The sequence below is a fragment of the Orcinus orca genome, chromosome 11, assembly GCF_937001465.1.
Source record: "Orcinus orca chromosome 11, mOrcOrc1.1, whole genome shotgun sequence".
NCBI classification, from domain to species: Eukaryota; Metazoa; Chordata; class Mammalia; order Artiodactyla; family Delphinidae; genus Orcinus; species Orcinus orca.
In genome coordinates, this window is record NC_064569.1 from 43279825 (window position 1) to 43299011 (window position 19187).

The window sequence follows — 19187 nt, forward strand, 5'->3', positions numbered from 1 at the left end:
CATAGTTCCCCATCATTATAATTAAAAATGCCGGCCCCAGTACACCCTATAAAAAGAGGTAGGGGAAAGAGGAAAAGCAACAGATTTTTTTTTTTCTTGCAGCCTTCTCGTTAGCAAAGTCCTAATCTAGTTCCTTTTTGCCCTTAGTTAAGATCTGGCCCTTACTTAAGATCCGGCCAGGACTAAAGGAGGGCTCGGGAAGCAGTGCCCAGCAATGAATGGGTAGAGGGATGCCAGGGACCTATCCGTGGGTATGCCAGAGCCTCCCTGAGAATGGGACCCATGGCCAAGGCTGTTCCAACCCAGGTGTTGCTCTAAAGCAAATTTGAGGAGACAGGAGGGTTGGGAAAGAATGATTTGGGGAGGGGTTGTATTTGGGCTCAAGGTACCATTTTTTGTGTCTTCCCCATCTACTATCGGAGCCTCAGTACCTTGTCAAGTTCAACAAGGAAAATCAAATACAAATAATATTTTTACAGTGGAAACCAATTTTAAACAAGGGTTAGGAGTTAAAAGAGGGTTTGGGCCATTTCTGGCTTTTCCTAAGGGTGCGGTGGACTGCGTCCCCGGGGGCTTCAGTTCCTCCTGCTGATCTGAACAGAACAGATGATGCCCTAGCGGCTCCTCCTTGGACGCCAGGTTGCTTTCTGCTTGTGGGCAGTTGCTCTGGTACCCAGTCTAGAACCTTTCAATAAACTGATTTTCAGCTGCTCAAACGCGTCCTGTGGGAAGAAAGGCAAGGGAGTTCAGAACCACTGAGTCCACCTCTGGGGTCACAGCCACCCAGGAGGCTGGCAGGGAAGGGCAGGACTGAGAAACAGGAAAGTGGCACCCACCAGGGCCTGGCTGCAGCCCCCCGGGGAGCAGGGAGAGGGGCTGGGGTTTTCTACTAGAGAGTGACCCCTGGCCCTGCCCAGCCCACCCAGGGCCCTCAGTTCCCTTCCACTGCCCTGCTGGTCTATTCCAGAGACCTGTACCTGGCCCCACCATCCACCTCACAGCGTCCAACGATAGGAGCCCCAAACCCTGTCCCTCCACCATATCCTTCCTAGAGCCGACACTGGGCTTCTTTTCAGTGAAGAAGCTGAGACTGAACCACCAACCCAAAGGGCCCCTGACAGAGAAGACACAGGACTCTCATTCCAACCTCTTTCTTGCGGGTTTGAGACTTAAAAAATCCACAGTGGATGTAGCTTTCTGTGCATTGATTGACAATAAAGTCAGGCATGAAATATTCACCCAGGGCCACTCTCTCATACTAAATATTTAACACAACATTAGAGAAGGTTTTTCCCAGACTTCGCCAGGCACCGGCTGGGCGGCTGGCTCACTGCTTACCACTGTTTATGACTAATCTAAGTCCCTAGCCACCAGCAGCATAGCAAGCCAGACAAAGTTGGGACACTGGCTTGCTGCTGGGCCGCCTCACCTTTGGGAAACTTCAGATACACTTCCAGGGAGTCTCTCCAAAGGGGAAAGGGAGCCTTGATAGCCAGCCCTGGCCAGGAAAAGAATCGACTTCTTCAAACTCTTGTAAACACGCGCTGTGACCCTCTTCAGGTTGGTGGGGTAAGAGTCCCTGAGAGTTGGGGGAAAAGATTCACATCTCTGGCAGAATCAGGCAGTGGGGAAAGAGGTCTTCATCCCTAGCCCTGTCTTGGGCTGATCACGGGGAGGAGGCAAGACCCCCCCCCCATACGTGAGAACCCTCCTCCTTCTCCCAATCCTGGAGGGGGGGAAGAGCAGCAGCTAGAAAAAAATACAATTACCCCCTCCTAGCCCCCGCCCCCGCCCATCCCACCGCCCACCCCACCCCAACCCTCTCTCTCTCCTCCTTTGCTCGCTCTGTGGAATGGAGAGGAGGGGAGTGTCAAGAGAAAAACGAATACAAATCTGCAATTGATTTTCATAATGTTTCTGCGGTGTTTGCAAACCAATCGCCTGAACGTCCCCATCTTACCTAAGAGAGAACCCCTCCTACGACTGCGAAGTGCTCCGAACTGATATATGACAATATCTACTTTGGATCACGTGCTCGGGGAGAGAGACTAAGACGGATAACGCGTCATCTCGCCTTCCCAAATTTTCCCCCCTCGCTAGATCAGGTCCAAAACCTCCATCTGGAGCCGGCAGGAGAAGAGAACGATGTTTAACTCGGTCAACCTGGGCAACTTCTGCTCGCCGTCGCGCAAGGAGAGGGGCGCTGATTTCGGCGAGCGAGGGAGCTGCGCCTCCAACCTCTATCTGCCCAGTTGCACTTACTACGTGCCCGAGTTCTCCACGGTCTCCTCCTTCCTGCCCCAGGCCCCCTCTCGTCAGATCTCCTATCCCTACCCGGCCCAAGTGCCCCCGGTCCGGGAGGTCTCCTACGGCCTGGAGCCCTCCGGCAAGTGGCACCACCGGAACAGCTATTCCTCCTGCTATGCGGCGGCCGACGAGCTCATGCACCGGGAGTGCCTGCCTCCTTCCACCGTCACCGAGATCCTCATGAAAAACGAAGGCTCCTACGGCGGCCACCACCACCCCAGCGCCCCGCACGCCGCCCCCGCCGGCTTCTACTCCTCAGTCAACAAGAACAGCGTCCTGCCCCAAGCCTTCGACCGTTTCTTCGACAACGCCTACTGCGGTGGCGGCGACGCGCCCGCCGAGCCCCCCTGCCCGGGCAAGGGTGAGGCCAAGGGGGAGCCCGAGGCGCCCCCGGCCTCGGGACTGGCGTCCCGGGCTGAGGCGGGGCCCGAGGCGGCCGAGGCCGAGGAGGAAAACACGAATCCCAGCTCGTCCGGTTCAGCCCACTCGGCGGCCAAGGAGCCGGCCAAGGGAGCCGCCCCCAGTAGGTAGCAGCGGCCGTGAAACAGGCGGGCAGGAGGGAGGGAGCCAGAGAGGGAGGGCGAGAGTAGGGGGGAGGCGAGGCGAGCGGGGACGGCCTCGTGTTTTGGGTCAGTCCGATTTTATGTGGAGTTTTATAAGCATTCAAAGGATTTTATTATAACCTACAAAGCCCTCTCTCCCAACGACTCGACTTTTTACGATGGAGAAGGGGTGGGGACGGAGGGAAAAGGGCTCTTTGGAAAAGCTGGGTGAACCCCCTCCCCGTTATCTCCCTCGGTCTGTGAAATTTTTAAAAGCGCCACCATCGCGGGCTATATTAACTTTGATCGTGAACTTAGAGGAGCATTTAAGGAAGGATGGGGAGCCCGGCTGCCGGGGGGGCGGGAGGGAGGGGAGGGGTGGAGGGGGAGAAAGGGGAGGGCAAGGGAAAGACAGGGAGAAACTCAGAGAGGGGGAGTGGTGGGGGAGAGAGGCAATGGAGCAGAACCTGAGGCCGGGGAGGCCAGCGAGGGCCGCTCTGCTTCTTTCAAAAACTATTTTCCAAATGTTCAAACTGTGTTCGCGTGTCCCTGAGCAGAACCCGGAGCAAGCCGGGGGTCAGCGGCGACAGGGGGTGGGGACGAGGCGGCTCAGGGCTCCACTCTGCTCCAGGCCTGGGGCTCAGCGTTTCTCTGCGGCCCGCGGCCTCTGCGCCGGCCTAGCCTGGCCGCGGGGAAGGCGCGGCCCGCCGGGCGTCCCGGGGCGCCAGGGCCCCCGGAAGCAGCTCTCGGGTGTCTTTGGTGCCTGCTCGCTCGCTTCCTCCCTGCCTCCCCACGACTCTCGCCCGGTCTCACTTCTTTGCGCCTGTTCTGCGCGGTTCCCCCAGATTTCTGGGGGGGCGGGGAGGCGGATTTTCAGAGTCACTAGGAGGGCAGCGCAGGAAGGGGCAGAGGAGCCCGGCTGAGCAGAAGTCGTGGGGGGGGGGCGCGTTGTCCGCGGGGACGCACTTGGCCCCGGCTGGCTTCCTTCTCCCCCAGACTCCGCCAGCCCCGGCCCTCGTCCGAGGGGAGGGGGCGCGGGTCCCACGGTGGCCCGGGATGCGGGACGAGCTCGCCCTGCCAGGGGGTCGTGGCTCGGCCCAGCGCTGCGCCCGCGGGAGGGCTGCCGGGCGGTGGGGCTGGGGTCGCCGGGGTCTCACGTGTCTCTCTTCCCCTCTCCTCGCACTTGCCCCCTCCCCTCCCCTCCCCTCCAGACGCCCCCCGCACCCGCAAGAAGCGCTGCCCTTATTCGAAATTCCAGATCCGGGAACTGGAGCGAGAGTTTTTCTTCAACGTGTATATCAACAAAGAAAAGCGGCTGCAGCTGTCGCGGATGCTGAACCTGACGGACCGACAAGTGAAAATTTGGTTTCAGAACAGAAGGATGAAAGAAAAAAAACTAAGCAGAGACCGGCTGCAGTATTTCTCAGGAAATCCTCTGCTGTAACCGCGGACCGGGCCCTTTGGGGGGAGGGGGGAAAGGGGGAGATTATTTTATTTTATTTTTATTTTTTATTTTCTAACTCGCCTTCTTTCCGCGGGTGGAAAACTGGACTGTGGCCAGGGCTGGCCCCCACTGCCGTTGCCCGCACTTCTTTCCGGAACCTCCTTCACCTTGGTCTGACTCAGTGTGGGACAGGGACCGGGCCTGGAAAGGGGGGTGAAGGAAAGTGTCTGATCCACGGCGAGTGGACACCGTTGGCGCCGAGGCCAAGAATCTTTATTTAAAAGAAAACACACCTCGCGACAATGTCTTGCTGCTCGGATTGGGTGGGGGGAGGGGCGTGAGTAGTGGGCGCCAGAGCCTTACAGTCCTCGAACTGCAAGCCTTCCCTTGCCCATGTGAGAAGATCTGCTAGGACACCGTGTCTGCGAGGGGAGACTTCCCGGGCTCCCTGTCCCTACCCCACCACTCCCCACTGCTGGGGAGCAGCTAAATGTGATCCCGCCTTGCTGTGAAATTTCTGTTCCTTTGACCTGGTGTTAGGTGTGCAAAGTCGTGTCCTACCTCTGTCTGTGCCCAGGCCCTGCCCAAGCCTAGTTGTTCTCCCCCTTGAACGTGTAGAGCCCTCCTTTGAAATTTCTTAACTGGTGCGTTGAGGTTTCCTAACCTTTTTCCAAGCTGTGCCCCACTCCGCGAATTTATAGCTATAGTCTATGCATTTGTTACCTTCTTTTTTTAAAAAAAAAAAAGATTGGGGTGGAAGAGGCAGTAGGGAGACGGGATTGGACGCCTCCCCCATGCTGAGGCCTGAATTTTTGTAAATAAATTTCACAAGTATTTCTTTCTACCCGGAGGGGATATGGGGAGGACTCGCCTGGAATGAGATTTGAATCACCCATCTCCTTGTGCGTGAGTGCGTGTGTACGTGTGCAATCCCCACCCGGCTCCTGTCCCAGAGGGATTGCTGTGAATTTTTTTTTTTTTTTGGTGGCAAATAAAGATATTTCATTCTGTTCAATATTATGATTTTATTTGACCCTTTTATTAGCCCCTCTCCTCTTAAAACCCTCAATGCTCCCAAGGCGGAGGAGGTGGAAGCAGGCGGGCAGAGCCCAGCAGAGGAGGACAGGCGTGTGAAGGTGAGGTAGGCCGGAGCTGGCGGGCCTGCACCCCTCTCTCCACGGGCAGGGGCAAGAGTGCGGCGGTAGCTTCCTCCCGCTCTCAAGTTGAGGACTTTCCACTGCGACTCTTAAAGCTCTCATTTCTCACGTGCAGCTCGAGCTGCGTCCAAACGCCCAGCAACGCTTTCCGTTTAAGCACACGTTTGTTGTGGAGTTAATTGTAACCATCATCGAATTTAAATTTATAGGAATTTTCTTGGCTCCACCGCCCTCCCACCAGATGTCTCCGTCTGTGGCAGTTAAATGTGTAGGGTTGAGGGTAGGGCTATCGTTTTTTCTTTTCTTCTTTTTCCCTCTATGAGAAGACTGTATTGGAATTTTTATATACAGTTTTGAGGGAGGGAAGGGAGAGGGGGAGAAACCAGCCCCCTCCCTTTCCGCACCGTGCCAGCCCCTGAGGGTGGGAGGGTAGGGCTGGGCCCCTTCCCCTCAAGCACAAATGGCTGGGCTCCTCCAGACACAACAAGACCCTAGGCTGGGGCCACCCTGATGTTTGTACATTGGTCTCCCAGCGTGGAAAGCCCCAGAGATCTGTTTTGTAAGAGGTTGGCTTGGGGTGGGGCGCTGGGGAAGGAGGTGACCCGTGAGGATGGTCACCACACCCATATATATATTTGCTGCATGTTTCTTCCGGATAAAGATAACTATAGTCCTTTCAGCGCATTCGTTGAGGGCACTCTGGCGATCTCTGTTCCAAATTCGTTATTTGGGGGCAGAGGTTTAGGACCAATTCTCTCATCTTTCCCTTTTCTTTGGAACGGTTCTTCTGTAATTCGAAGAAAATGTTTTCGTCAATATAATTCTGTTGAGTGAAAGAAAAAAGCACCACGACTATGCACTATTGCATCTAGGTTCCGTCGTTTTTGATGACGGGGTATCTGAATCTCTCATTTGTAAATGTAGGTCTTGAGACAAAATTTGCAAACTGGGGTGTATATACAACCCCACAATTGCCTCATGTGCCCACACAAATATTTGTCGGATGCCTGTGGGTGCACACGAAAAGGAATATTATGTGCACTCTTTTGCTTATAGTATGGAGTAAAACTGACCACATGCACATCTAGGGCTTGTGTCCTCTGAGGTGTGTAACCACTGTCAGTGTGTAGTGAGTGTCGGAAGGAATGCAGCTGAGGATCGTCTCTGTGTGTGTGTGTGTGTGTGTGCACGTTTGCATGCGCGTGCACTTGTGCATGAGAGATATCTCTAGGTATGATGTTTATCCACTAGTCATAACAAGGGCTATTGGCCTGCCAGCCGTGCTTCCAATAAAATAGGATGGAGATAACTATATAGAACCTGCTTATAAAGCAAAATACTGATCTCTAAATGGCTCTTGATTTTGGAGAAGAATATTGAAAATCCAAAGCTACCACTTTCCCTGCAATGTGCAGCCCAGAAAAGATCCCCAGCTCTAGAAGGGATTTCTGAAGGAAGGCGGGGTGTCATGGTGAAAGAAAAACAAAAGCTTTCTATGATCCCAGCCCAGGAAGCTGCCAGTCTTTGGTGACCTTCTAAAAATTAGAAAAAAGAGGTCTCTGTCCCCCCAACAAACCCACCTTCGGGCCCCCGGGATGTCCGACCCCCCTTGGCGGTCAGGGGCACTCCGGGCTCAACCTCTTTGGGTAATCCCCTCCAGCCGTGGCGCTGCCCGGGAACAAAAGAGCCTCGTCTAGACGCCGCCATAAAGTGCCCCCACCCCACCCCGCGCCTCTAAACCCAGTTTCATTTCGCCCTTAACGACCCAATCTGGCCTGTGTTAGAAAACGCTTCCGCCCTAACTAGTAAACAAATCCGCAGTGGACAGTCTTGGCTCCCCCAACACACCCCATACTCCCACTCCATTACCCCCTTGCCGGCAACCTCCTTCCCCGCCTCTTCTCCTCCAGCCTTTCTCAGCTCCCAGTCCCCCAATCCCACCCCCCACCAGTAAATAAACCCGAGGCCGAGTTCAAAGTTTCCCGGAGCTAAGGAGGAATGTTGGTTGTAAAAATCCAAGTTTATAGCGCACGTGGGAGTTTACAAGGGTATTAAGTGGTGTGGGCTGAGAGAGCACTCTGGGCTCCTCCCCCTCCCACTATGGGCTTTGGGGGTGCAGGGGGAACCTGGGGGACTTGAAAGGAGAAGTGGGTTTGATGTTTCTTTGTCACGCAGACCCCCAGGTTGCTGGGGGATGGTGATGCGAGGGCGCCTTGGAAGACGGTTCACAGATCCCAGCCAAGCGCCTCTGAGAGAAAGCCCGCAGGTTCTAGGTGTCCCAGATGGGGAAGAAGGGGAGCTCCGCTTTAGGCGAGGAAGAAAGTTACAGACTAGGTGTCTGAAAGGTGAATGGAGTTGGGGATACCTGGAGCCGTTTCTCAATCGGAGGAGGAGAAACTACCTGGGGAATAATTTCTCGAGTGGATTGAAGGCAGAGAGGGTTTTTCTCACCAGGACAAAGAACTTTGAACTTCAAGGGAGTCAAGGGCGCCACCCCTTCCCTCTCCCCGCCCCTCTCCGGAATCTGTAGGGCAATTCGTTTCTGGGCCAATATTCCCTCAAGGGGCCAGCCCCTGGGGTTTCCTGTTGCCCCAGGGCTGGATAATGCTGTTTGTTGAACCCTCCCAGCTCGGAGCCCGCCAGAACTGTGTGCACGCGACTGCACTCTTTATTATTCATATAAACCTTTGGAAAAGGCAACGCCCGGGAAGTTTTTATAATTTTGTTTGGCATAAAAGTTTTACAAGATTCCTCCTCTCTTTTTCAAAAACTTAAAGTTTTGGTCTTGCCATGGAACCAAGTCTCAGGGTCTCTGGGAGGTTGGGGAGAGAGAGGTTCTGAGGTCCTGGTGGGAGGGGGGATGTCTGGAGCTGTATCTCTGACTAAGGCAAAACAAGGCTTAAAGGTTGGGATTAATCCTTCCTGAGGTCCACCTCGGATCCAGCTTTGGGGGCTGCTAGGAAAGTCCCAGCCACTCTGCTGTTGAGACACACCCTTACAGAACCGCAAAGTTTGGACAATGTCAATTAGACCAGGTCTTCCCCATCACAACCTCTTGTTCTCCTGTAGGCATCTCTCTCTCCCTCTCTCTCCCTCTCTCCCTCTCTCTCTCTCTCTCTCTCTCTCTCTCTCTCTCTCTCTCTCACACACACACACACACACACACACACACAGCCCTGCACACACCCTCAACCCACTGCACAAAGTGGAGACCCATAACCTTGACTCAGACCGTTAAGTTGGGAAGAGTCTCTGCACACACAGCCCTGCAACCCTGCCTCCTGCAAAGTCCACAAAGGGTTTGATGAAAGACAGAATTCAAGACGACAAGAAATGCCTGCCCAGAGGTTGCAGTGACTGTAGGACCGAGAGATAAGGAAGGCCAGCGGGCTGCAATCCAGGAAGCTTGAAGAACAAAGGTGCCTGTATAGGGACGTGGCCTTGGACTGCTAAGCCTGCGAGTGACCCCTTGGATCTGCCCCTCACCTGGGATGGACAGAACCCCACTCCTTCATTTTCCCTAGCTCCAGCCTTGGGGTATCAAGTGGGCTCAAACAGGGACTATTTTAATGTTCATCTCTGGAAGTCAGGACAAAGATGGAGCAACTTCTCCAAAGACAGACCTGGTGGATGAGGCTTCTTCGGGGTGATGGACTTGAGGATACCTAAGCCCTGGACCTGGGCACTTCCGGGAGCCAGCGGAGTTGGTCAGGATGTGCCCCAGCGCCTGCTTTTCCTTCCCTCTGATAGTGACTGCTGAGCCCTGGCCGCCAGCGGCTGACAGCCCTACACTTCGCCTTGTGAGGAGTAGAGTTAAGGCTGAAGGCGGGCGAAGGTCAACTCCAAGCTTGAGCAGTGGGGCTGGGAAGGGATGCTACTGAACCTCGTGCTCTCCCCCTCAGGGCGCCCAGCACAACAGAGAAAAACAAGAAGAGCTAGGGGAGAAAGTCAAGGGGAAGGAAAGCATTTAGGAGGAAAGAAAAGAGTAAAGAAATTGTATAACAAAGAAAGAAAGAAGGAAGAGAAAACTAAGGAACACAAGAAAGAGAAAGGATCAGAAAAAGAGAAGGAAACAAATGAATTGCAGAGAAAAAGAGAAAGAAACAAATAAAGAGAAAGGAGGAAGATGGAAAAAGAAAGAAAGAGGGGGGAAACAAAGATGGAAAACAAAGATCTTCGAAAAGGAAGTTAACCAGTAAAGGAGGAGTGGGATTTTCTCCGAAGTAAGCCGGCAGACCGCAGCCCTGACTCCGGCTGGAAACACGACCCACTGGGCAACTTGGGCGCAAACCATAATATGGGGAGCAAGGCTTCCCCCACCCCGTCCCGCCCGCCAAAGACATCATCCCACCCGTCCTCCTCCCAAAGCTTCTACTGGATGTGTTTACTGTCTGGTTTCAATTCAGGAGGCAAAGTTAAATAACTGGTTGGCTTCGGCAGGGCAAGAAGGCAGCTGTGCTGGCTATCAGACTTCTTCGGGATGCGGGGATCCTAGGGAGTACATTTTTGGGTAAAAGTTAATATCTGTGGCCGTGTACATGCAATCGAGCTCCAAGTCAGGTACGGGTCTAGGCGGTAACCTCCAGAGCATCTGGGTGCAGACGTGTACAACGTCCAGATGTGAGAGCGACTCTGATGGCCAGGCTGCCGCCAGGGTGGCAGCGAGATCCCGGGTAGACCAGAGGCCCCTCCAAGCGTCCTCAGCCTCCCACTTTCCTCTTGTACCTGTTTGAAAATCCGTTTGGGGGGCTTCGGTGCATTCTGTCTTTTGCCTGGGATTTTTCTGCTCCCAATTCAGCCGAAGCAGAGCCCGGTGTTAGCGAAGAAAAAGAAAGCAAATCTTTCCTTCAAGTTTTGAGAAGAGAATGATTTATTTGGGCCTCCAAAACAAGAGGGGAAAACCCTGCAATTTTAACCACTGGTGTGATTTTGTTTTCCATTTCACTTGAGATTTCCACACACACACACACACACACACACACACACACACACACACACACTGTATAATTATTTTATTATTTTATCCCAAAGGGAAAGACACTCTTCCTTCTTTTCACCTCACCTTTGGAATTTCCTAGATGGCGTCCTTAGCCTTGTGGGGAAGCTCCACTAATTTTCCTTGGAGAAATCAGGGTGCCTCTGGGGTGCTTTGAGGGCTAGAGCCTGGAAAGCAGCCGAGGTTCCTTTCTGTTCACTGAGCACTAGATTTTCCTTCTTCTGTTTTCACATGGGGACCCCTAGCGCCCCAGTCCTCAGCCTGCCGTCTGGAACCCGCTGACCACCCTGAAGTCTGTGAGGAGCACCCTTCACCTCTCCCTTGGTCACAGTCCCACGGGCGGCAGTTCCAGGGTCTAGGTACCGGGAAGAAGGGCACGGGGACCAGAGCTCTCGGGGTAGAGGGGTTGGTCAAAAGGTAGGTGCAGCCTGAGCCGATCTGGCCTGAAGCCCCTGGATTTTCACATCCCCCAAGTTGAGGCAAGAAGAGGGAGCCCCGGGGAGTCAGGCATAGATGCAGCACTCCTGGAAAGTTGGGGAAATGGCTTAACAGGGTGATTTTAGCAACACAGACTTCTTCTGGACCCCAATCCGGTTCCCTTGGGGTGCAGGCCTGAGGGTCTCGGCCCAGTGGGGCTTAGCCGGTAGGCGCCCAGCAGTGGCGGCAGGCGGCAAGTGGGGTGGCTGTGGCAGCCTGAGTGCCTTTGAACACCAGGCCCGGACAATAGGACGGAAACAGCCTTTGCTCGTGGCCTCGGGAAAGACGGAGCCCAAGGGGGCAGGGCTGGGACCCACACCTGACTGTACTTTCCCAAATCCGCACGAATGCTCCCCTCTCTCCGTCCTCACCCTCACGTCTTCCTTCCTTTCGTCTCCACTGGTGCAGAATCCCAAGTTTGCAAAAACCCAACAAGTTATTCAAGTCGGCGTCTTCCGGTTCTTGTTTAACAGCTCCGGGTTTGCGTTTTTCCTGCGTAATTAAAGGCAAACATTTGTCCCACCGGGGGTCCCACTTAGGCTGATGAATTTGATTTCTTTTTTCATTAATGGGCCATGTTTATCATACTTCTAATTATTTCAACTTTAAGCACTATTCGTTCTTGTGAGGAGATGGGAGTAGAGGCGCGAGGCTCCTTCTCCCAGGGGGATTATTTCCATTAATAATGGCAAGGATTCTGAAAGCGACTCCATCCCCACTCAGGGCTGAGGTAAGGAGTGAGTTTGGGATGGGGGTCAGGCTGGTAGGGGAGACAGGTCTCAAAGCCGAGTGACTCTGCTTCTCTACCGCTGGTTCCCCAGGTTAAGCCGTGGGGCTTGACGTTTTTGAGAGGTTATCTGGAGTTTGTCTCCTTCACTCTGCCGCCTCCCTCACCCCCTCCCAGGCTGGGCCCAGACCCTTCCACTTCGAGGCTCTTGGAAACCTTCCGCAGCCCCACCTGATCCCAGCCTGGCCTGGGCAGAGAGGCTCAGGGAATGCTGTCCTGGCCCCCAGCTACTAACACAGAGAGAAAGACCAGGAGAAGCTGAGGTGGTCGAGCGGCACCTGGGTCTGGGGGAGAGGGCCCAGCAGACCCCAATATGGGGGGCAAGGGCAGGAGACTGGGATGCCAAACTCCAGGGACAGGGACACCAGGCAGGAAAATAAAGGAGATGTGAAAGAGGGGGGAGGGAACCCCCCCAAAGCCATATAATTCTCAATTGCTTTGGTCTTTAATTTCATCGCCCCATAAATGAGGAAATATCAGTTCCCATACTAAATTTTTATCCTCGGCTGATAAATATTACGGGGAATTTTCGTTGGGTCCTCGTAAAAGCGAACAGTTTCGATCAAACTGGTGGGGAAAGACTTACGCAGATAATACAAACAGAGTGGCCATAAAGTGTCTGCGTTTCCCGCGGGGTGGGACAAATGGCTCCCTGGATTGACTGCCACCGGGGCCGTCCCAAGTCTCATCTGGGGCCTAAACGGGCTAACCTTGCCGGGGCCAACCCCTTGTGCCGAGCCCATGGCGACCTCTGTAAATGAAAACACGAAAGCATTTCAAATCTCCCCTGGCTGGCCCTGCCAGCAAGTCACACATTAAACATTCTCTTCCAGTTTTCCCGGGGTTCGGGGACCCCTGCGCCTTTTCTCTCGCCCTCTGGATGACAGATTTCGGAGGATTTCTTTCCGAAGTCGTCTTCTAGCAGCCGCGGGCTTGGGCCTCCCTAGAAGCGATCCAGCCTTCTCACTCCTCCGCGCCAGGGCGTCTTGGAGCTCTGGTCTTTTCCCGGCCAGGCTCCAGCCCTTCGGAAAGTCGAAACCCATGGCTCGGTCCAGGGGAAAATGTGGGGCGACCGGAAAGACAAGTTATACTCCAGATTCCGTTTCCTGAGGAAAGGGTGGAGAGTTAAGTTCGCTTTGTGAGAAAGGCGATGAAGAAACGTAAAGAACTATTTGAAACATACCTTGTCCCTTATTTCTCGCTTCCCTTTCTTAAAAAAATCGCTCTGTTGAAGGACACTTCTCAGGGTCGCATTTTGTCGCGTCCGTTGCCTTGGTTTCCCGGTTGATACATGACTCCCCCAAACCGCCCGAGGCCCCGAGGGTTCCCTCTTTCTCTCTGGGAATGCTCCCTGTTTTCGTGGGGGCAAGGTCAACTGGAAAGCGAGGGCCGCCAGGGCCTGGAGCAGAGCAGCCGAACCGGCTCCAAGGCCAAAGCCTTCCTGCCCCTGAGTTGATAACCCAGGAGCCGCCCACCCAGCCAGGTCCAGGCCGCGCTCCCTGGTCGGGGAGCCGGTGCCTCTGGTTGCCGGCTTCCTCCTCCCGCGACCCCTCAGTCCCCTCGGAATCCCCCTCTCCCAAGCAGCCCTGAAGTCATCTTGACCTCCTCCCTGGCCTGCCCCAGACACTGGAGATTCCCCGTCAATCCCCACGGGGAACTTGCAACTCAACCAACTTCCGTGACGGGAGGTCCCGAGCTGAGCTCCCAGCCCCAAGGGCCGAGACCGACGAAAGAGGACGCAGGAGAGGAGAAACTTTAGTTCCGTTTGGGATTCCTTAACTTTTTCCTCTCCCTTTCTCTGCCCGCAGGATCCCTCCCCCAAACCTCACCCCACTCCCATCCCAGGGGAAGAAGTGGGGGCGGGGGCCAAGGCGAGGAAAAGAGGAGGTGAGGAGGGGAAGAAGTACCTGAATCGTGTCTTGACCTTTTAGTTTGAATGTGACTGTTTTGAGCCCCGAGTTGCCTCGCTCTCTCACTCTGTCCCGCATTTTCCCCCCTCTCCGCTCCCCTCTCCCCAAGAGTTACAGGCTGCTTCCCGGGTAAACAAACCCCATCCTCCCTAGAACCCCCTCATCCCCCTCCACCCCGCTCCTGCCCCAGTCGCCGCGGGGGCCCTTCCTTTGTTCGCGGGGAAGGGCTCCGGCGCCCCTACCTCGAGGCGGCTGCTAGGTGGCGCTGTTACTCCACGCTGCGCGCTCCGCCTGCAGACAACTTGACCCCGCTGACGTCACGGCCGTCTGAATCATCAAGGCCATTTTCAAATCCCATTGGTCTAGCCGTCACATGGTGAGGGCCGAATGCGCGGATAATTATGGAGCTGATATTTCCCCCCCTCCCCTTCTTTTCCCTCCCGCCCCTCCAACCGCCCCCCCTCCCGGATGGGGAAAAAAAAAGATGTCAGCTCCTCCGCAGTAGTATTGCTCCTTAAAAACCCCTCTCTCTGAAAATGACATGCCCTCGCAATGTAACTCCGAACTCGTACGCGGAGCCCTTGGTTGCGCCTGGCGGAGGAGAGCGCTATAGCCGGAGCGCAGGCATGTATATGCAATCTGGGAGTGACTTCAACTGCGGGGTGATGAGGGGCTGCGGGCTCGCGCCCTCGCTCTCCAAGAGGGACGAGGGCAGCAGCCCCAACCTCGCCCTCAACACCTACCCGTCCTACCTCTCGCAGCTGGACTCCTGGGGCGACCCCAAAGCCGCCTACCGCCTGGAACAACCTGTTGGCAGGCCGCTATCCTCCTGCTCCTACCCACCTAGTGTCAAGGAGGAGAATGTCTGCTGCATGTACAGCGCAGAGAAGCGGGCGAAAAGTGGCCCCGAGGCAGCTCTCTACTCCCACCCCCTGCAGGAGTCCTGCCTCGGGGAGCACGAGGTGCCGGTGCCCAGCTACTACCGCGCCAGCCCGAGCTACTCCGCGCTGGACAAGCCGCCCCACTGTGCCGGGGCCAACGACTTCGAAGCCCCTTTCGAGCAGCGGGCCAGTCTCAACCCGCGCGCCGAACATCTGGAGTCTCCCCAGCTCCGGGGTAAAGTGAGTTTCCCTGAGACCCCCAAGTCCGACAGCCAGACCCCCAGCCCCAATGAGATCAAGACCGAGCAGAGCCTGGCGGGCCCAAAAGGCAGCCCCTTGGAGAGCGAAAAGGATCGGGCCAAAACCGCCGACTCCAGCCCAGACACCTCGGATAACGAAGCGAAAGGTAAGGCCGCCTGGGCCGTGGCCCGGGTGGGACGCTCGGGCACTTGGTCTTCGTGGCCGGGGCGGGGGCAGGGAGAGGGTTGGGCCGAGGAGGCCCTGGACGGTCTTGGGAATGCGACCCCGGCTTGGGACTCGTGCCTGCTGAGCGCCAGGCTGGTGGCGCCTCATTTGGCTAGGGAAGGTAAGCGGCGAAGTGGAGGTGCCGGCGGCAGCGGCCGTGGGCGCCGAGGCCGGGGTGGTGCGCACGGCGGGCAGCCTGCAGCGTCTTGTGTTGCCCAGGGCGGGGGACCGATCCCGGGCGCGTGCTGGCTTTGGTTTGCTTGCTCTGCGTTCGTGTCCTGGGAGGCTGATGCCCCCCCCACTCCCCCACCCCCCCACCCCCACCCCCGCTCAGGTCAGAATCATGCAAAAAGCTTAAAATGGCGATCTTGGGCCAGGGACTAGGAAAGACTTGGGAGAAGGGGGATTTCGCTTTACTGCGTTTTCCCAGTTGAAAATTGTTTCCTGCGAGGCGCGATTTGTTGTTTGTGGGTCTGATTTGTGCGTGTGGCTTGGGCTCCTGCGGTTTTTGGCTCGGCCGGGGGCCTCTGGCAGCGGTGCTGGGGCCGGAAGAGGTGGAGGTGAAGGGCTGCCCTCCACGTCCCTCCCTCCCCCAGACGCCCAGGCTGCGTATGGCGTTGGAACAGGGCATTTGGAATGTTGTAGGTTTTTTGTCTCCCCTTTGAAATTTTGTTTCCTTTTTTTTATAGTTACGTTAAAAAAATTTTTCCCGTTGGTTTCCAAAAGCAGCTTACAAATGAGTGGTTGGGAAATTTCTGTGTGCATGGTAAGCGGTTTTCTCCTGAAAGGGAGTGAGGCTTTGGTTGGATTTTATTGTAATTTTGGTGGCGAGGGAAAGCCTAGCCAGAGTTCAAGCTCGGGGTTCAAGATTCATTTCTGCTGCAGGTACTGGGGGCCCTCAGGACCCTTCTCTGACACCTGGAGAAAATGTGGAGGAAACGGGAGCAGTGGAGGGAGGCTGAGGGGACTTACCCTGAAAAGTTGGAGCAAAAAGCATCAGAAAAGGCCCAACTGGTGGGGCGGGCAGGGGATAAACCTGCTCCCCACAGCACTGGCTACTGGAGGCTGTGTGTAGGAAGGGCTCTGGGTGCAGAGGCAGATGAAACAGTGAAAACTGAGCAGACTGGGGGCGGCCTGGGTCTTATGGCGGTTTGTATATGGATGCGGTCCACACGTATGCCCGGAGGCGACCTGTGTCACACTCACACACACTCATGCATGCCCTCTCATACATGCACACGCACTCTTTTGGCGGGTGAGGGCAGACCCTCGTCCTCTTGGATATCCTCTGCAAATCAAAGGTCGCCTTGGCAAATCAGCCCATGGAGACCCTAGCCAGAAGGTGGGCACGGGTGTGTTCATGAGGGGGAGGGGGAGAGAGGCACGCATACCCACGAAGCCTTACTGGTGGCACGTGTGCAGCCCAAAAGTTTAATTTTATACCATCTCCCCATACCCCGAGCTTGGTTGGGGTGCAGATTTAGGGTAGGAAAAGCTGCGTTCTAGCCCCACCAAAAGCAAAGTCAAGTTTAACAAGCCTACCTCCTAGCTCAAACTGCCCCCATTCTGGTAGGGTCCCCTTTCTCCCCTGCCATCCCCATACCATCTAAACCCTCCCACCCCAACTAATCCCTCTGACTCTGCCTGCTCCCTTCTTGCCTGCCCCCCTCATTTTGGTGCCCCCACCAGGCCAGAGGCAAGAGGGCTTTGGGCCGGACTCCCCACTTGTAATTTCTCCCCTTCCCCCAGACCCCAACAACCCCAATAAAAAATAAATGGCACAGAGTTAGATGTGGAGAGCCTTTAAACAATTTGGCAGAAGGCTGCAGGTGCAGAGGTGGGAACAGAATTAAGGACATTAAAGTGTTTAAAACTGCAGCCTCAAGTTTGCATTTTCTGATGCCTCCTGGTTCCCCTAGGGCCCCCACCCCACTCCCCATCAAGCTAAGATCCAGGAACCTGGCAGTTTCATTTGGCATAGAAGGGGAGATAGAGCACAGAGCCATCAGCAGAGTCCTTTTCTGGGTGTCCCTCTCGGGTCTCTGGACTCTGGGTTTTTCCCTAGAAAAGATGGCCAAGGTCTCTTCTGCTGCTTGAGGAGCAAGGCTGGTTCATTTCAGCAAGAATTTGTGCCGGGGGCGGGGGGAGAAGCTGTAGATAAGGGAAAGGGAAATACACACCACACTTATAGCATCTCCTGATATAAATAGACACATGTGTACATATCCCTGTGTGTGTACATATGTATAGGAGTGTGTATCTCTGCAGAAATACACATGAACATGCATGCATACATACCTACATAGACTAGGCAGGAGATTTCCAGGAGGCTGCATTTCCTCAGGATCTCTCTCCCTTGACCTTAGGTCTCTGGCCAGGGCAGTTGACTGAGGACTCCTCAGCATGCCCCATAGCTGTTGCCCCTGACCTCCGCTGCCTGCACAAGCTCCCTGCCTCAGTTACTCCTGGGGGAAATGGCCGGGATAGGAAAAGCTGGCAATGGGAGATCCAATGGGGTAGAGTCACTCTGTGACACTTCAGGTGGGAGCCAGGGCTGGGGATCTGGTGCAGAGACGGCTGCAATGGCCTCTGGCTGCAGAGTCTGGGGCGACATCCCTCCACTGTGTTGAAAGGGGTCAAAGCTCTCTGGAAATTGCTCTGGGCAGCGAGGTGGCCTCTGCCACCGGGTCTGAGGCCTGGAAAACACTTTTTCCTTCTGGTTGGATTTTTACAGAGCTGGAAAGGAACAGAGAGGAGGCGGGGTCTGGGGAGGCTTAGAGTGCACACCAGGGTCAGCAAGCCGAGGGAGAGCAGGAGTTCTCAGAACATGCTAGGTCAAGGTGGATTGGGTGATTAAATTTAATAGACGCGTTGGAGGCAAGTACTTTCTGTCTTTCTCCCCTGTAAGTCTAGACCCCAAAGAAATTCTAAGAGCCTTGAGGCCAGGAGGACCCCACCAGCCAGGCCTGTGGGGCGAGAACAGCTCCCCTGTGCTCCCTCAGCTGCCCCCACTGCAAGCTGGCCAAGGCTGCAGTGCTGCGAGGGTTGCCTCTTCGAGGGATACTTATGTAAATAATGTTATTTTTAACAGAGGAGATAAAGGCAGAAAACACCACAGGAAATTGGCTGACAGCAAAGAGCGGAAGGAAGAAGAGGTGTCCCTATACTAAACACCAGACGCTGGAATTGGAGAAAGAATTTCTGTTCAATATGTATTTGACACGAGAGCGCCGCCTGGAGATTAGCAAGACCATTAACCTTACAGACAGACAAGTCAAAATCTGGTTTCAAAATCGCAGAATGAAACTCAAGAAAATGAACCGAGAGAATCGAATCCGGGAACTGACCTCCAATTTTAATTTCACCTGAGCGAGGGGCCTCCCCTCCCACTCACCCTCTTCCCCCCATTCCCTCCTTTCCCCGCCCCTCCTCCCTTTGTGCCTGGTGGTATATTTTTTTTTCCTCCCTGAGTATAAATGCAACACGCCTGCAAAAAAGGCAAAGACCTCAGACACTCCTTTCAAGGGACCTATGGTTCTTGCTGCGAAGATGTGTCCACCTAAAGCATGAGAAATGGGGTGCTGGGTTGTGGGGTGTGGTGTGCCCGCATAGACGAGGGTGGGAGTGTGGCTGGTGTGTGTGTCAACCCCTCACTCACCCACGCACTCACACATAGCATCCCGTTCTCCAGGCAAAGTTAAGGTCGAATCCACCCGATTAGAGGGGGAAAAAGAGGGAAAAAAAATCAACCAGAGAAGGTCTGTAATCTCGAAGAGCACAGTCAGAATCGCTCCTTCCTTGCTGCATTTCCTCCTTAGAATAATAGACGTTTTTGGAAAGTTCGGCTAGTGTTTGTGTGTTTGTCGTAGCGTCCAGCGCCTGCACCAAACCCTCTCTGTGTCTTCACCTCCCAATCGTTCTGAGAATCTGCTTGAAGTCTCGTATTTGTACTGCCTTCTGCTTTTCTCCCATTCTCCCAGCACCCCCACATCCCCCATGCACTGCCATCTCAGAAATTCCATCCAGAGGAGCAAAAAAATTTTTTTTAATTTAAAATAGAACATAGTGAAGCAAAGACAGAGTGCCCCTCCCCCAAATATCGCCCTGTCCCTGTCTGGGAGTTGTGTTATTTAAAGATATTCTGTACGTTGTATCTTTTGCATGTAGCTTCCTTAATGGAGAAAAAAATCCTAATAAATTTCCAGAATCATGATCCTCAAA

At 54.7% G+C, this 19187-nt stretch overlaps 2 protein-coding genes and 2 long non-coding RNA genes across 7 annotated transcripts; 2 read left to right on the forward strand and 2 right to left on the reverse strand.

Annotated features, from left to right (window-relative positions):
• LOC117202981 (uncharacterized) lies at positions 1-2100 on the reverse strand. The gene is made up of 3 exons (XR_004485521.2): positions 1961-2100; positions 1430-1579; positions 1-722 (listed from the first exon to the last, which is right to left on the reverse strand). It is a non-coding gene; the product is annotated as an uncharacterized LOC117202981 (long non-coding RNA).
• A 30-nt stretch (positions 2101-2130) lies between these two features.
• On the forward strand, positions 2131-5308 carry HOXC11 (homeobox C11). 2 transcript variants are annotated; one of them, XM_004274234.3, is made up of 2 exons: positions 2131-2830; positions 4061-5308. In XM_004274234.3, exons 1-2 carry the CDS (start codon positions 2146-2148, stop codon positions 4291-4293), a joined length of 918 nt encoding a protein of 305 aa, XP_004274282.1. In that variant the 5' UTR covers positions 2131-2145; the 3' UTR covers positions 4294-5308. The 2 variants fall into 2 exon arrangements, with proteins under 2 accessions (XP_004274282.1, XP_049550410.1); XM_049694453.1 differs by having other exon boundaries at positions 2143-2834.
• A 5483-nt stretch (positions 5309-10791) lies between these two features.
• Positions 10792-13610, reverse strand: LOC117202979 (uncharacterized). Of its 2 annotated transcripts, XR_007470121.1 has the most exons (3): positions 12894-13610; positions 12297-12816; positions 10792-11415 (listed from the first exon to the last, which is right to left on the reverse strand). It is a non-coding gene; the product is annotated as an uncharacterized LOC117202979 (long non-coding RNA). The 2 variants fall into 2 exon arrangements; XR_004485518.2 differs by lacking the exon at positions 10792-11415 and having other exon boundaries at positions 12134-12816.
• Positions 13611-14043: 433 nt separating this feature from the next.
• On the forward strand, positions 14044-19187 carry HOXC10 (homeobox C10). 2 transcript variants are annotated; one of them, XM_033436128.2, is made up of 3 exons: positions 14054-14907; positions 15656-15732; positions 18058-18192. In XM_033436128.2, the coding sequence occupies exons 1-3, from the start codon at positions 14157-14159 to the stop codon at positions 18064-18066; spliced, it is 837 nt and encodes a 278-aa protein (XP_033292019.1). In that variant the 5' UTR covers positions 14054-14156; the 3' UTR covers positions 18067-18192. The 2 variants fall into 2 exon arrangements, with proteins under 2 accessions (XP_004274281.1, XP_033292019.1); XM_004274233.3 differs by lacking the exon at positions 15656-15732 and having other exon boundaries at positions 14044-14907; positions 18058-19187.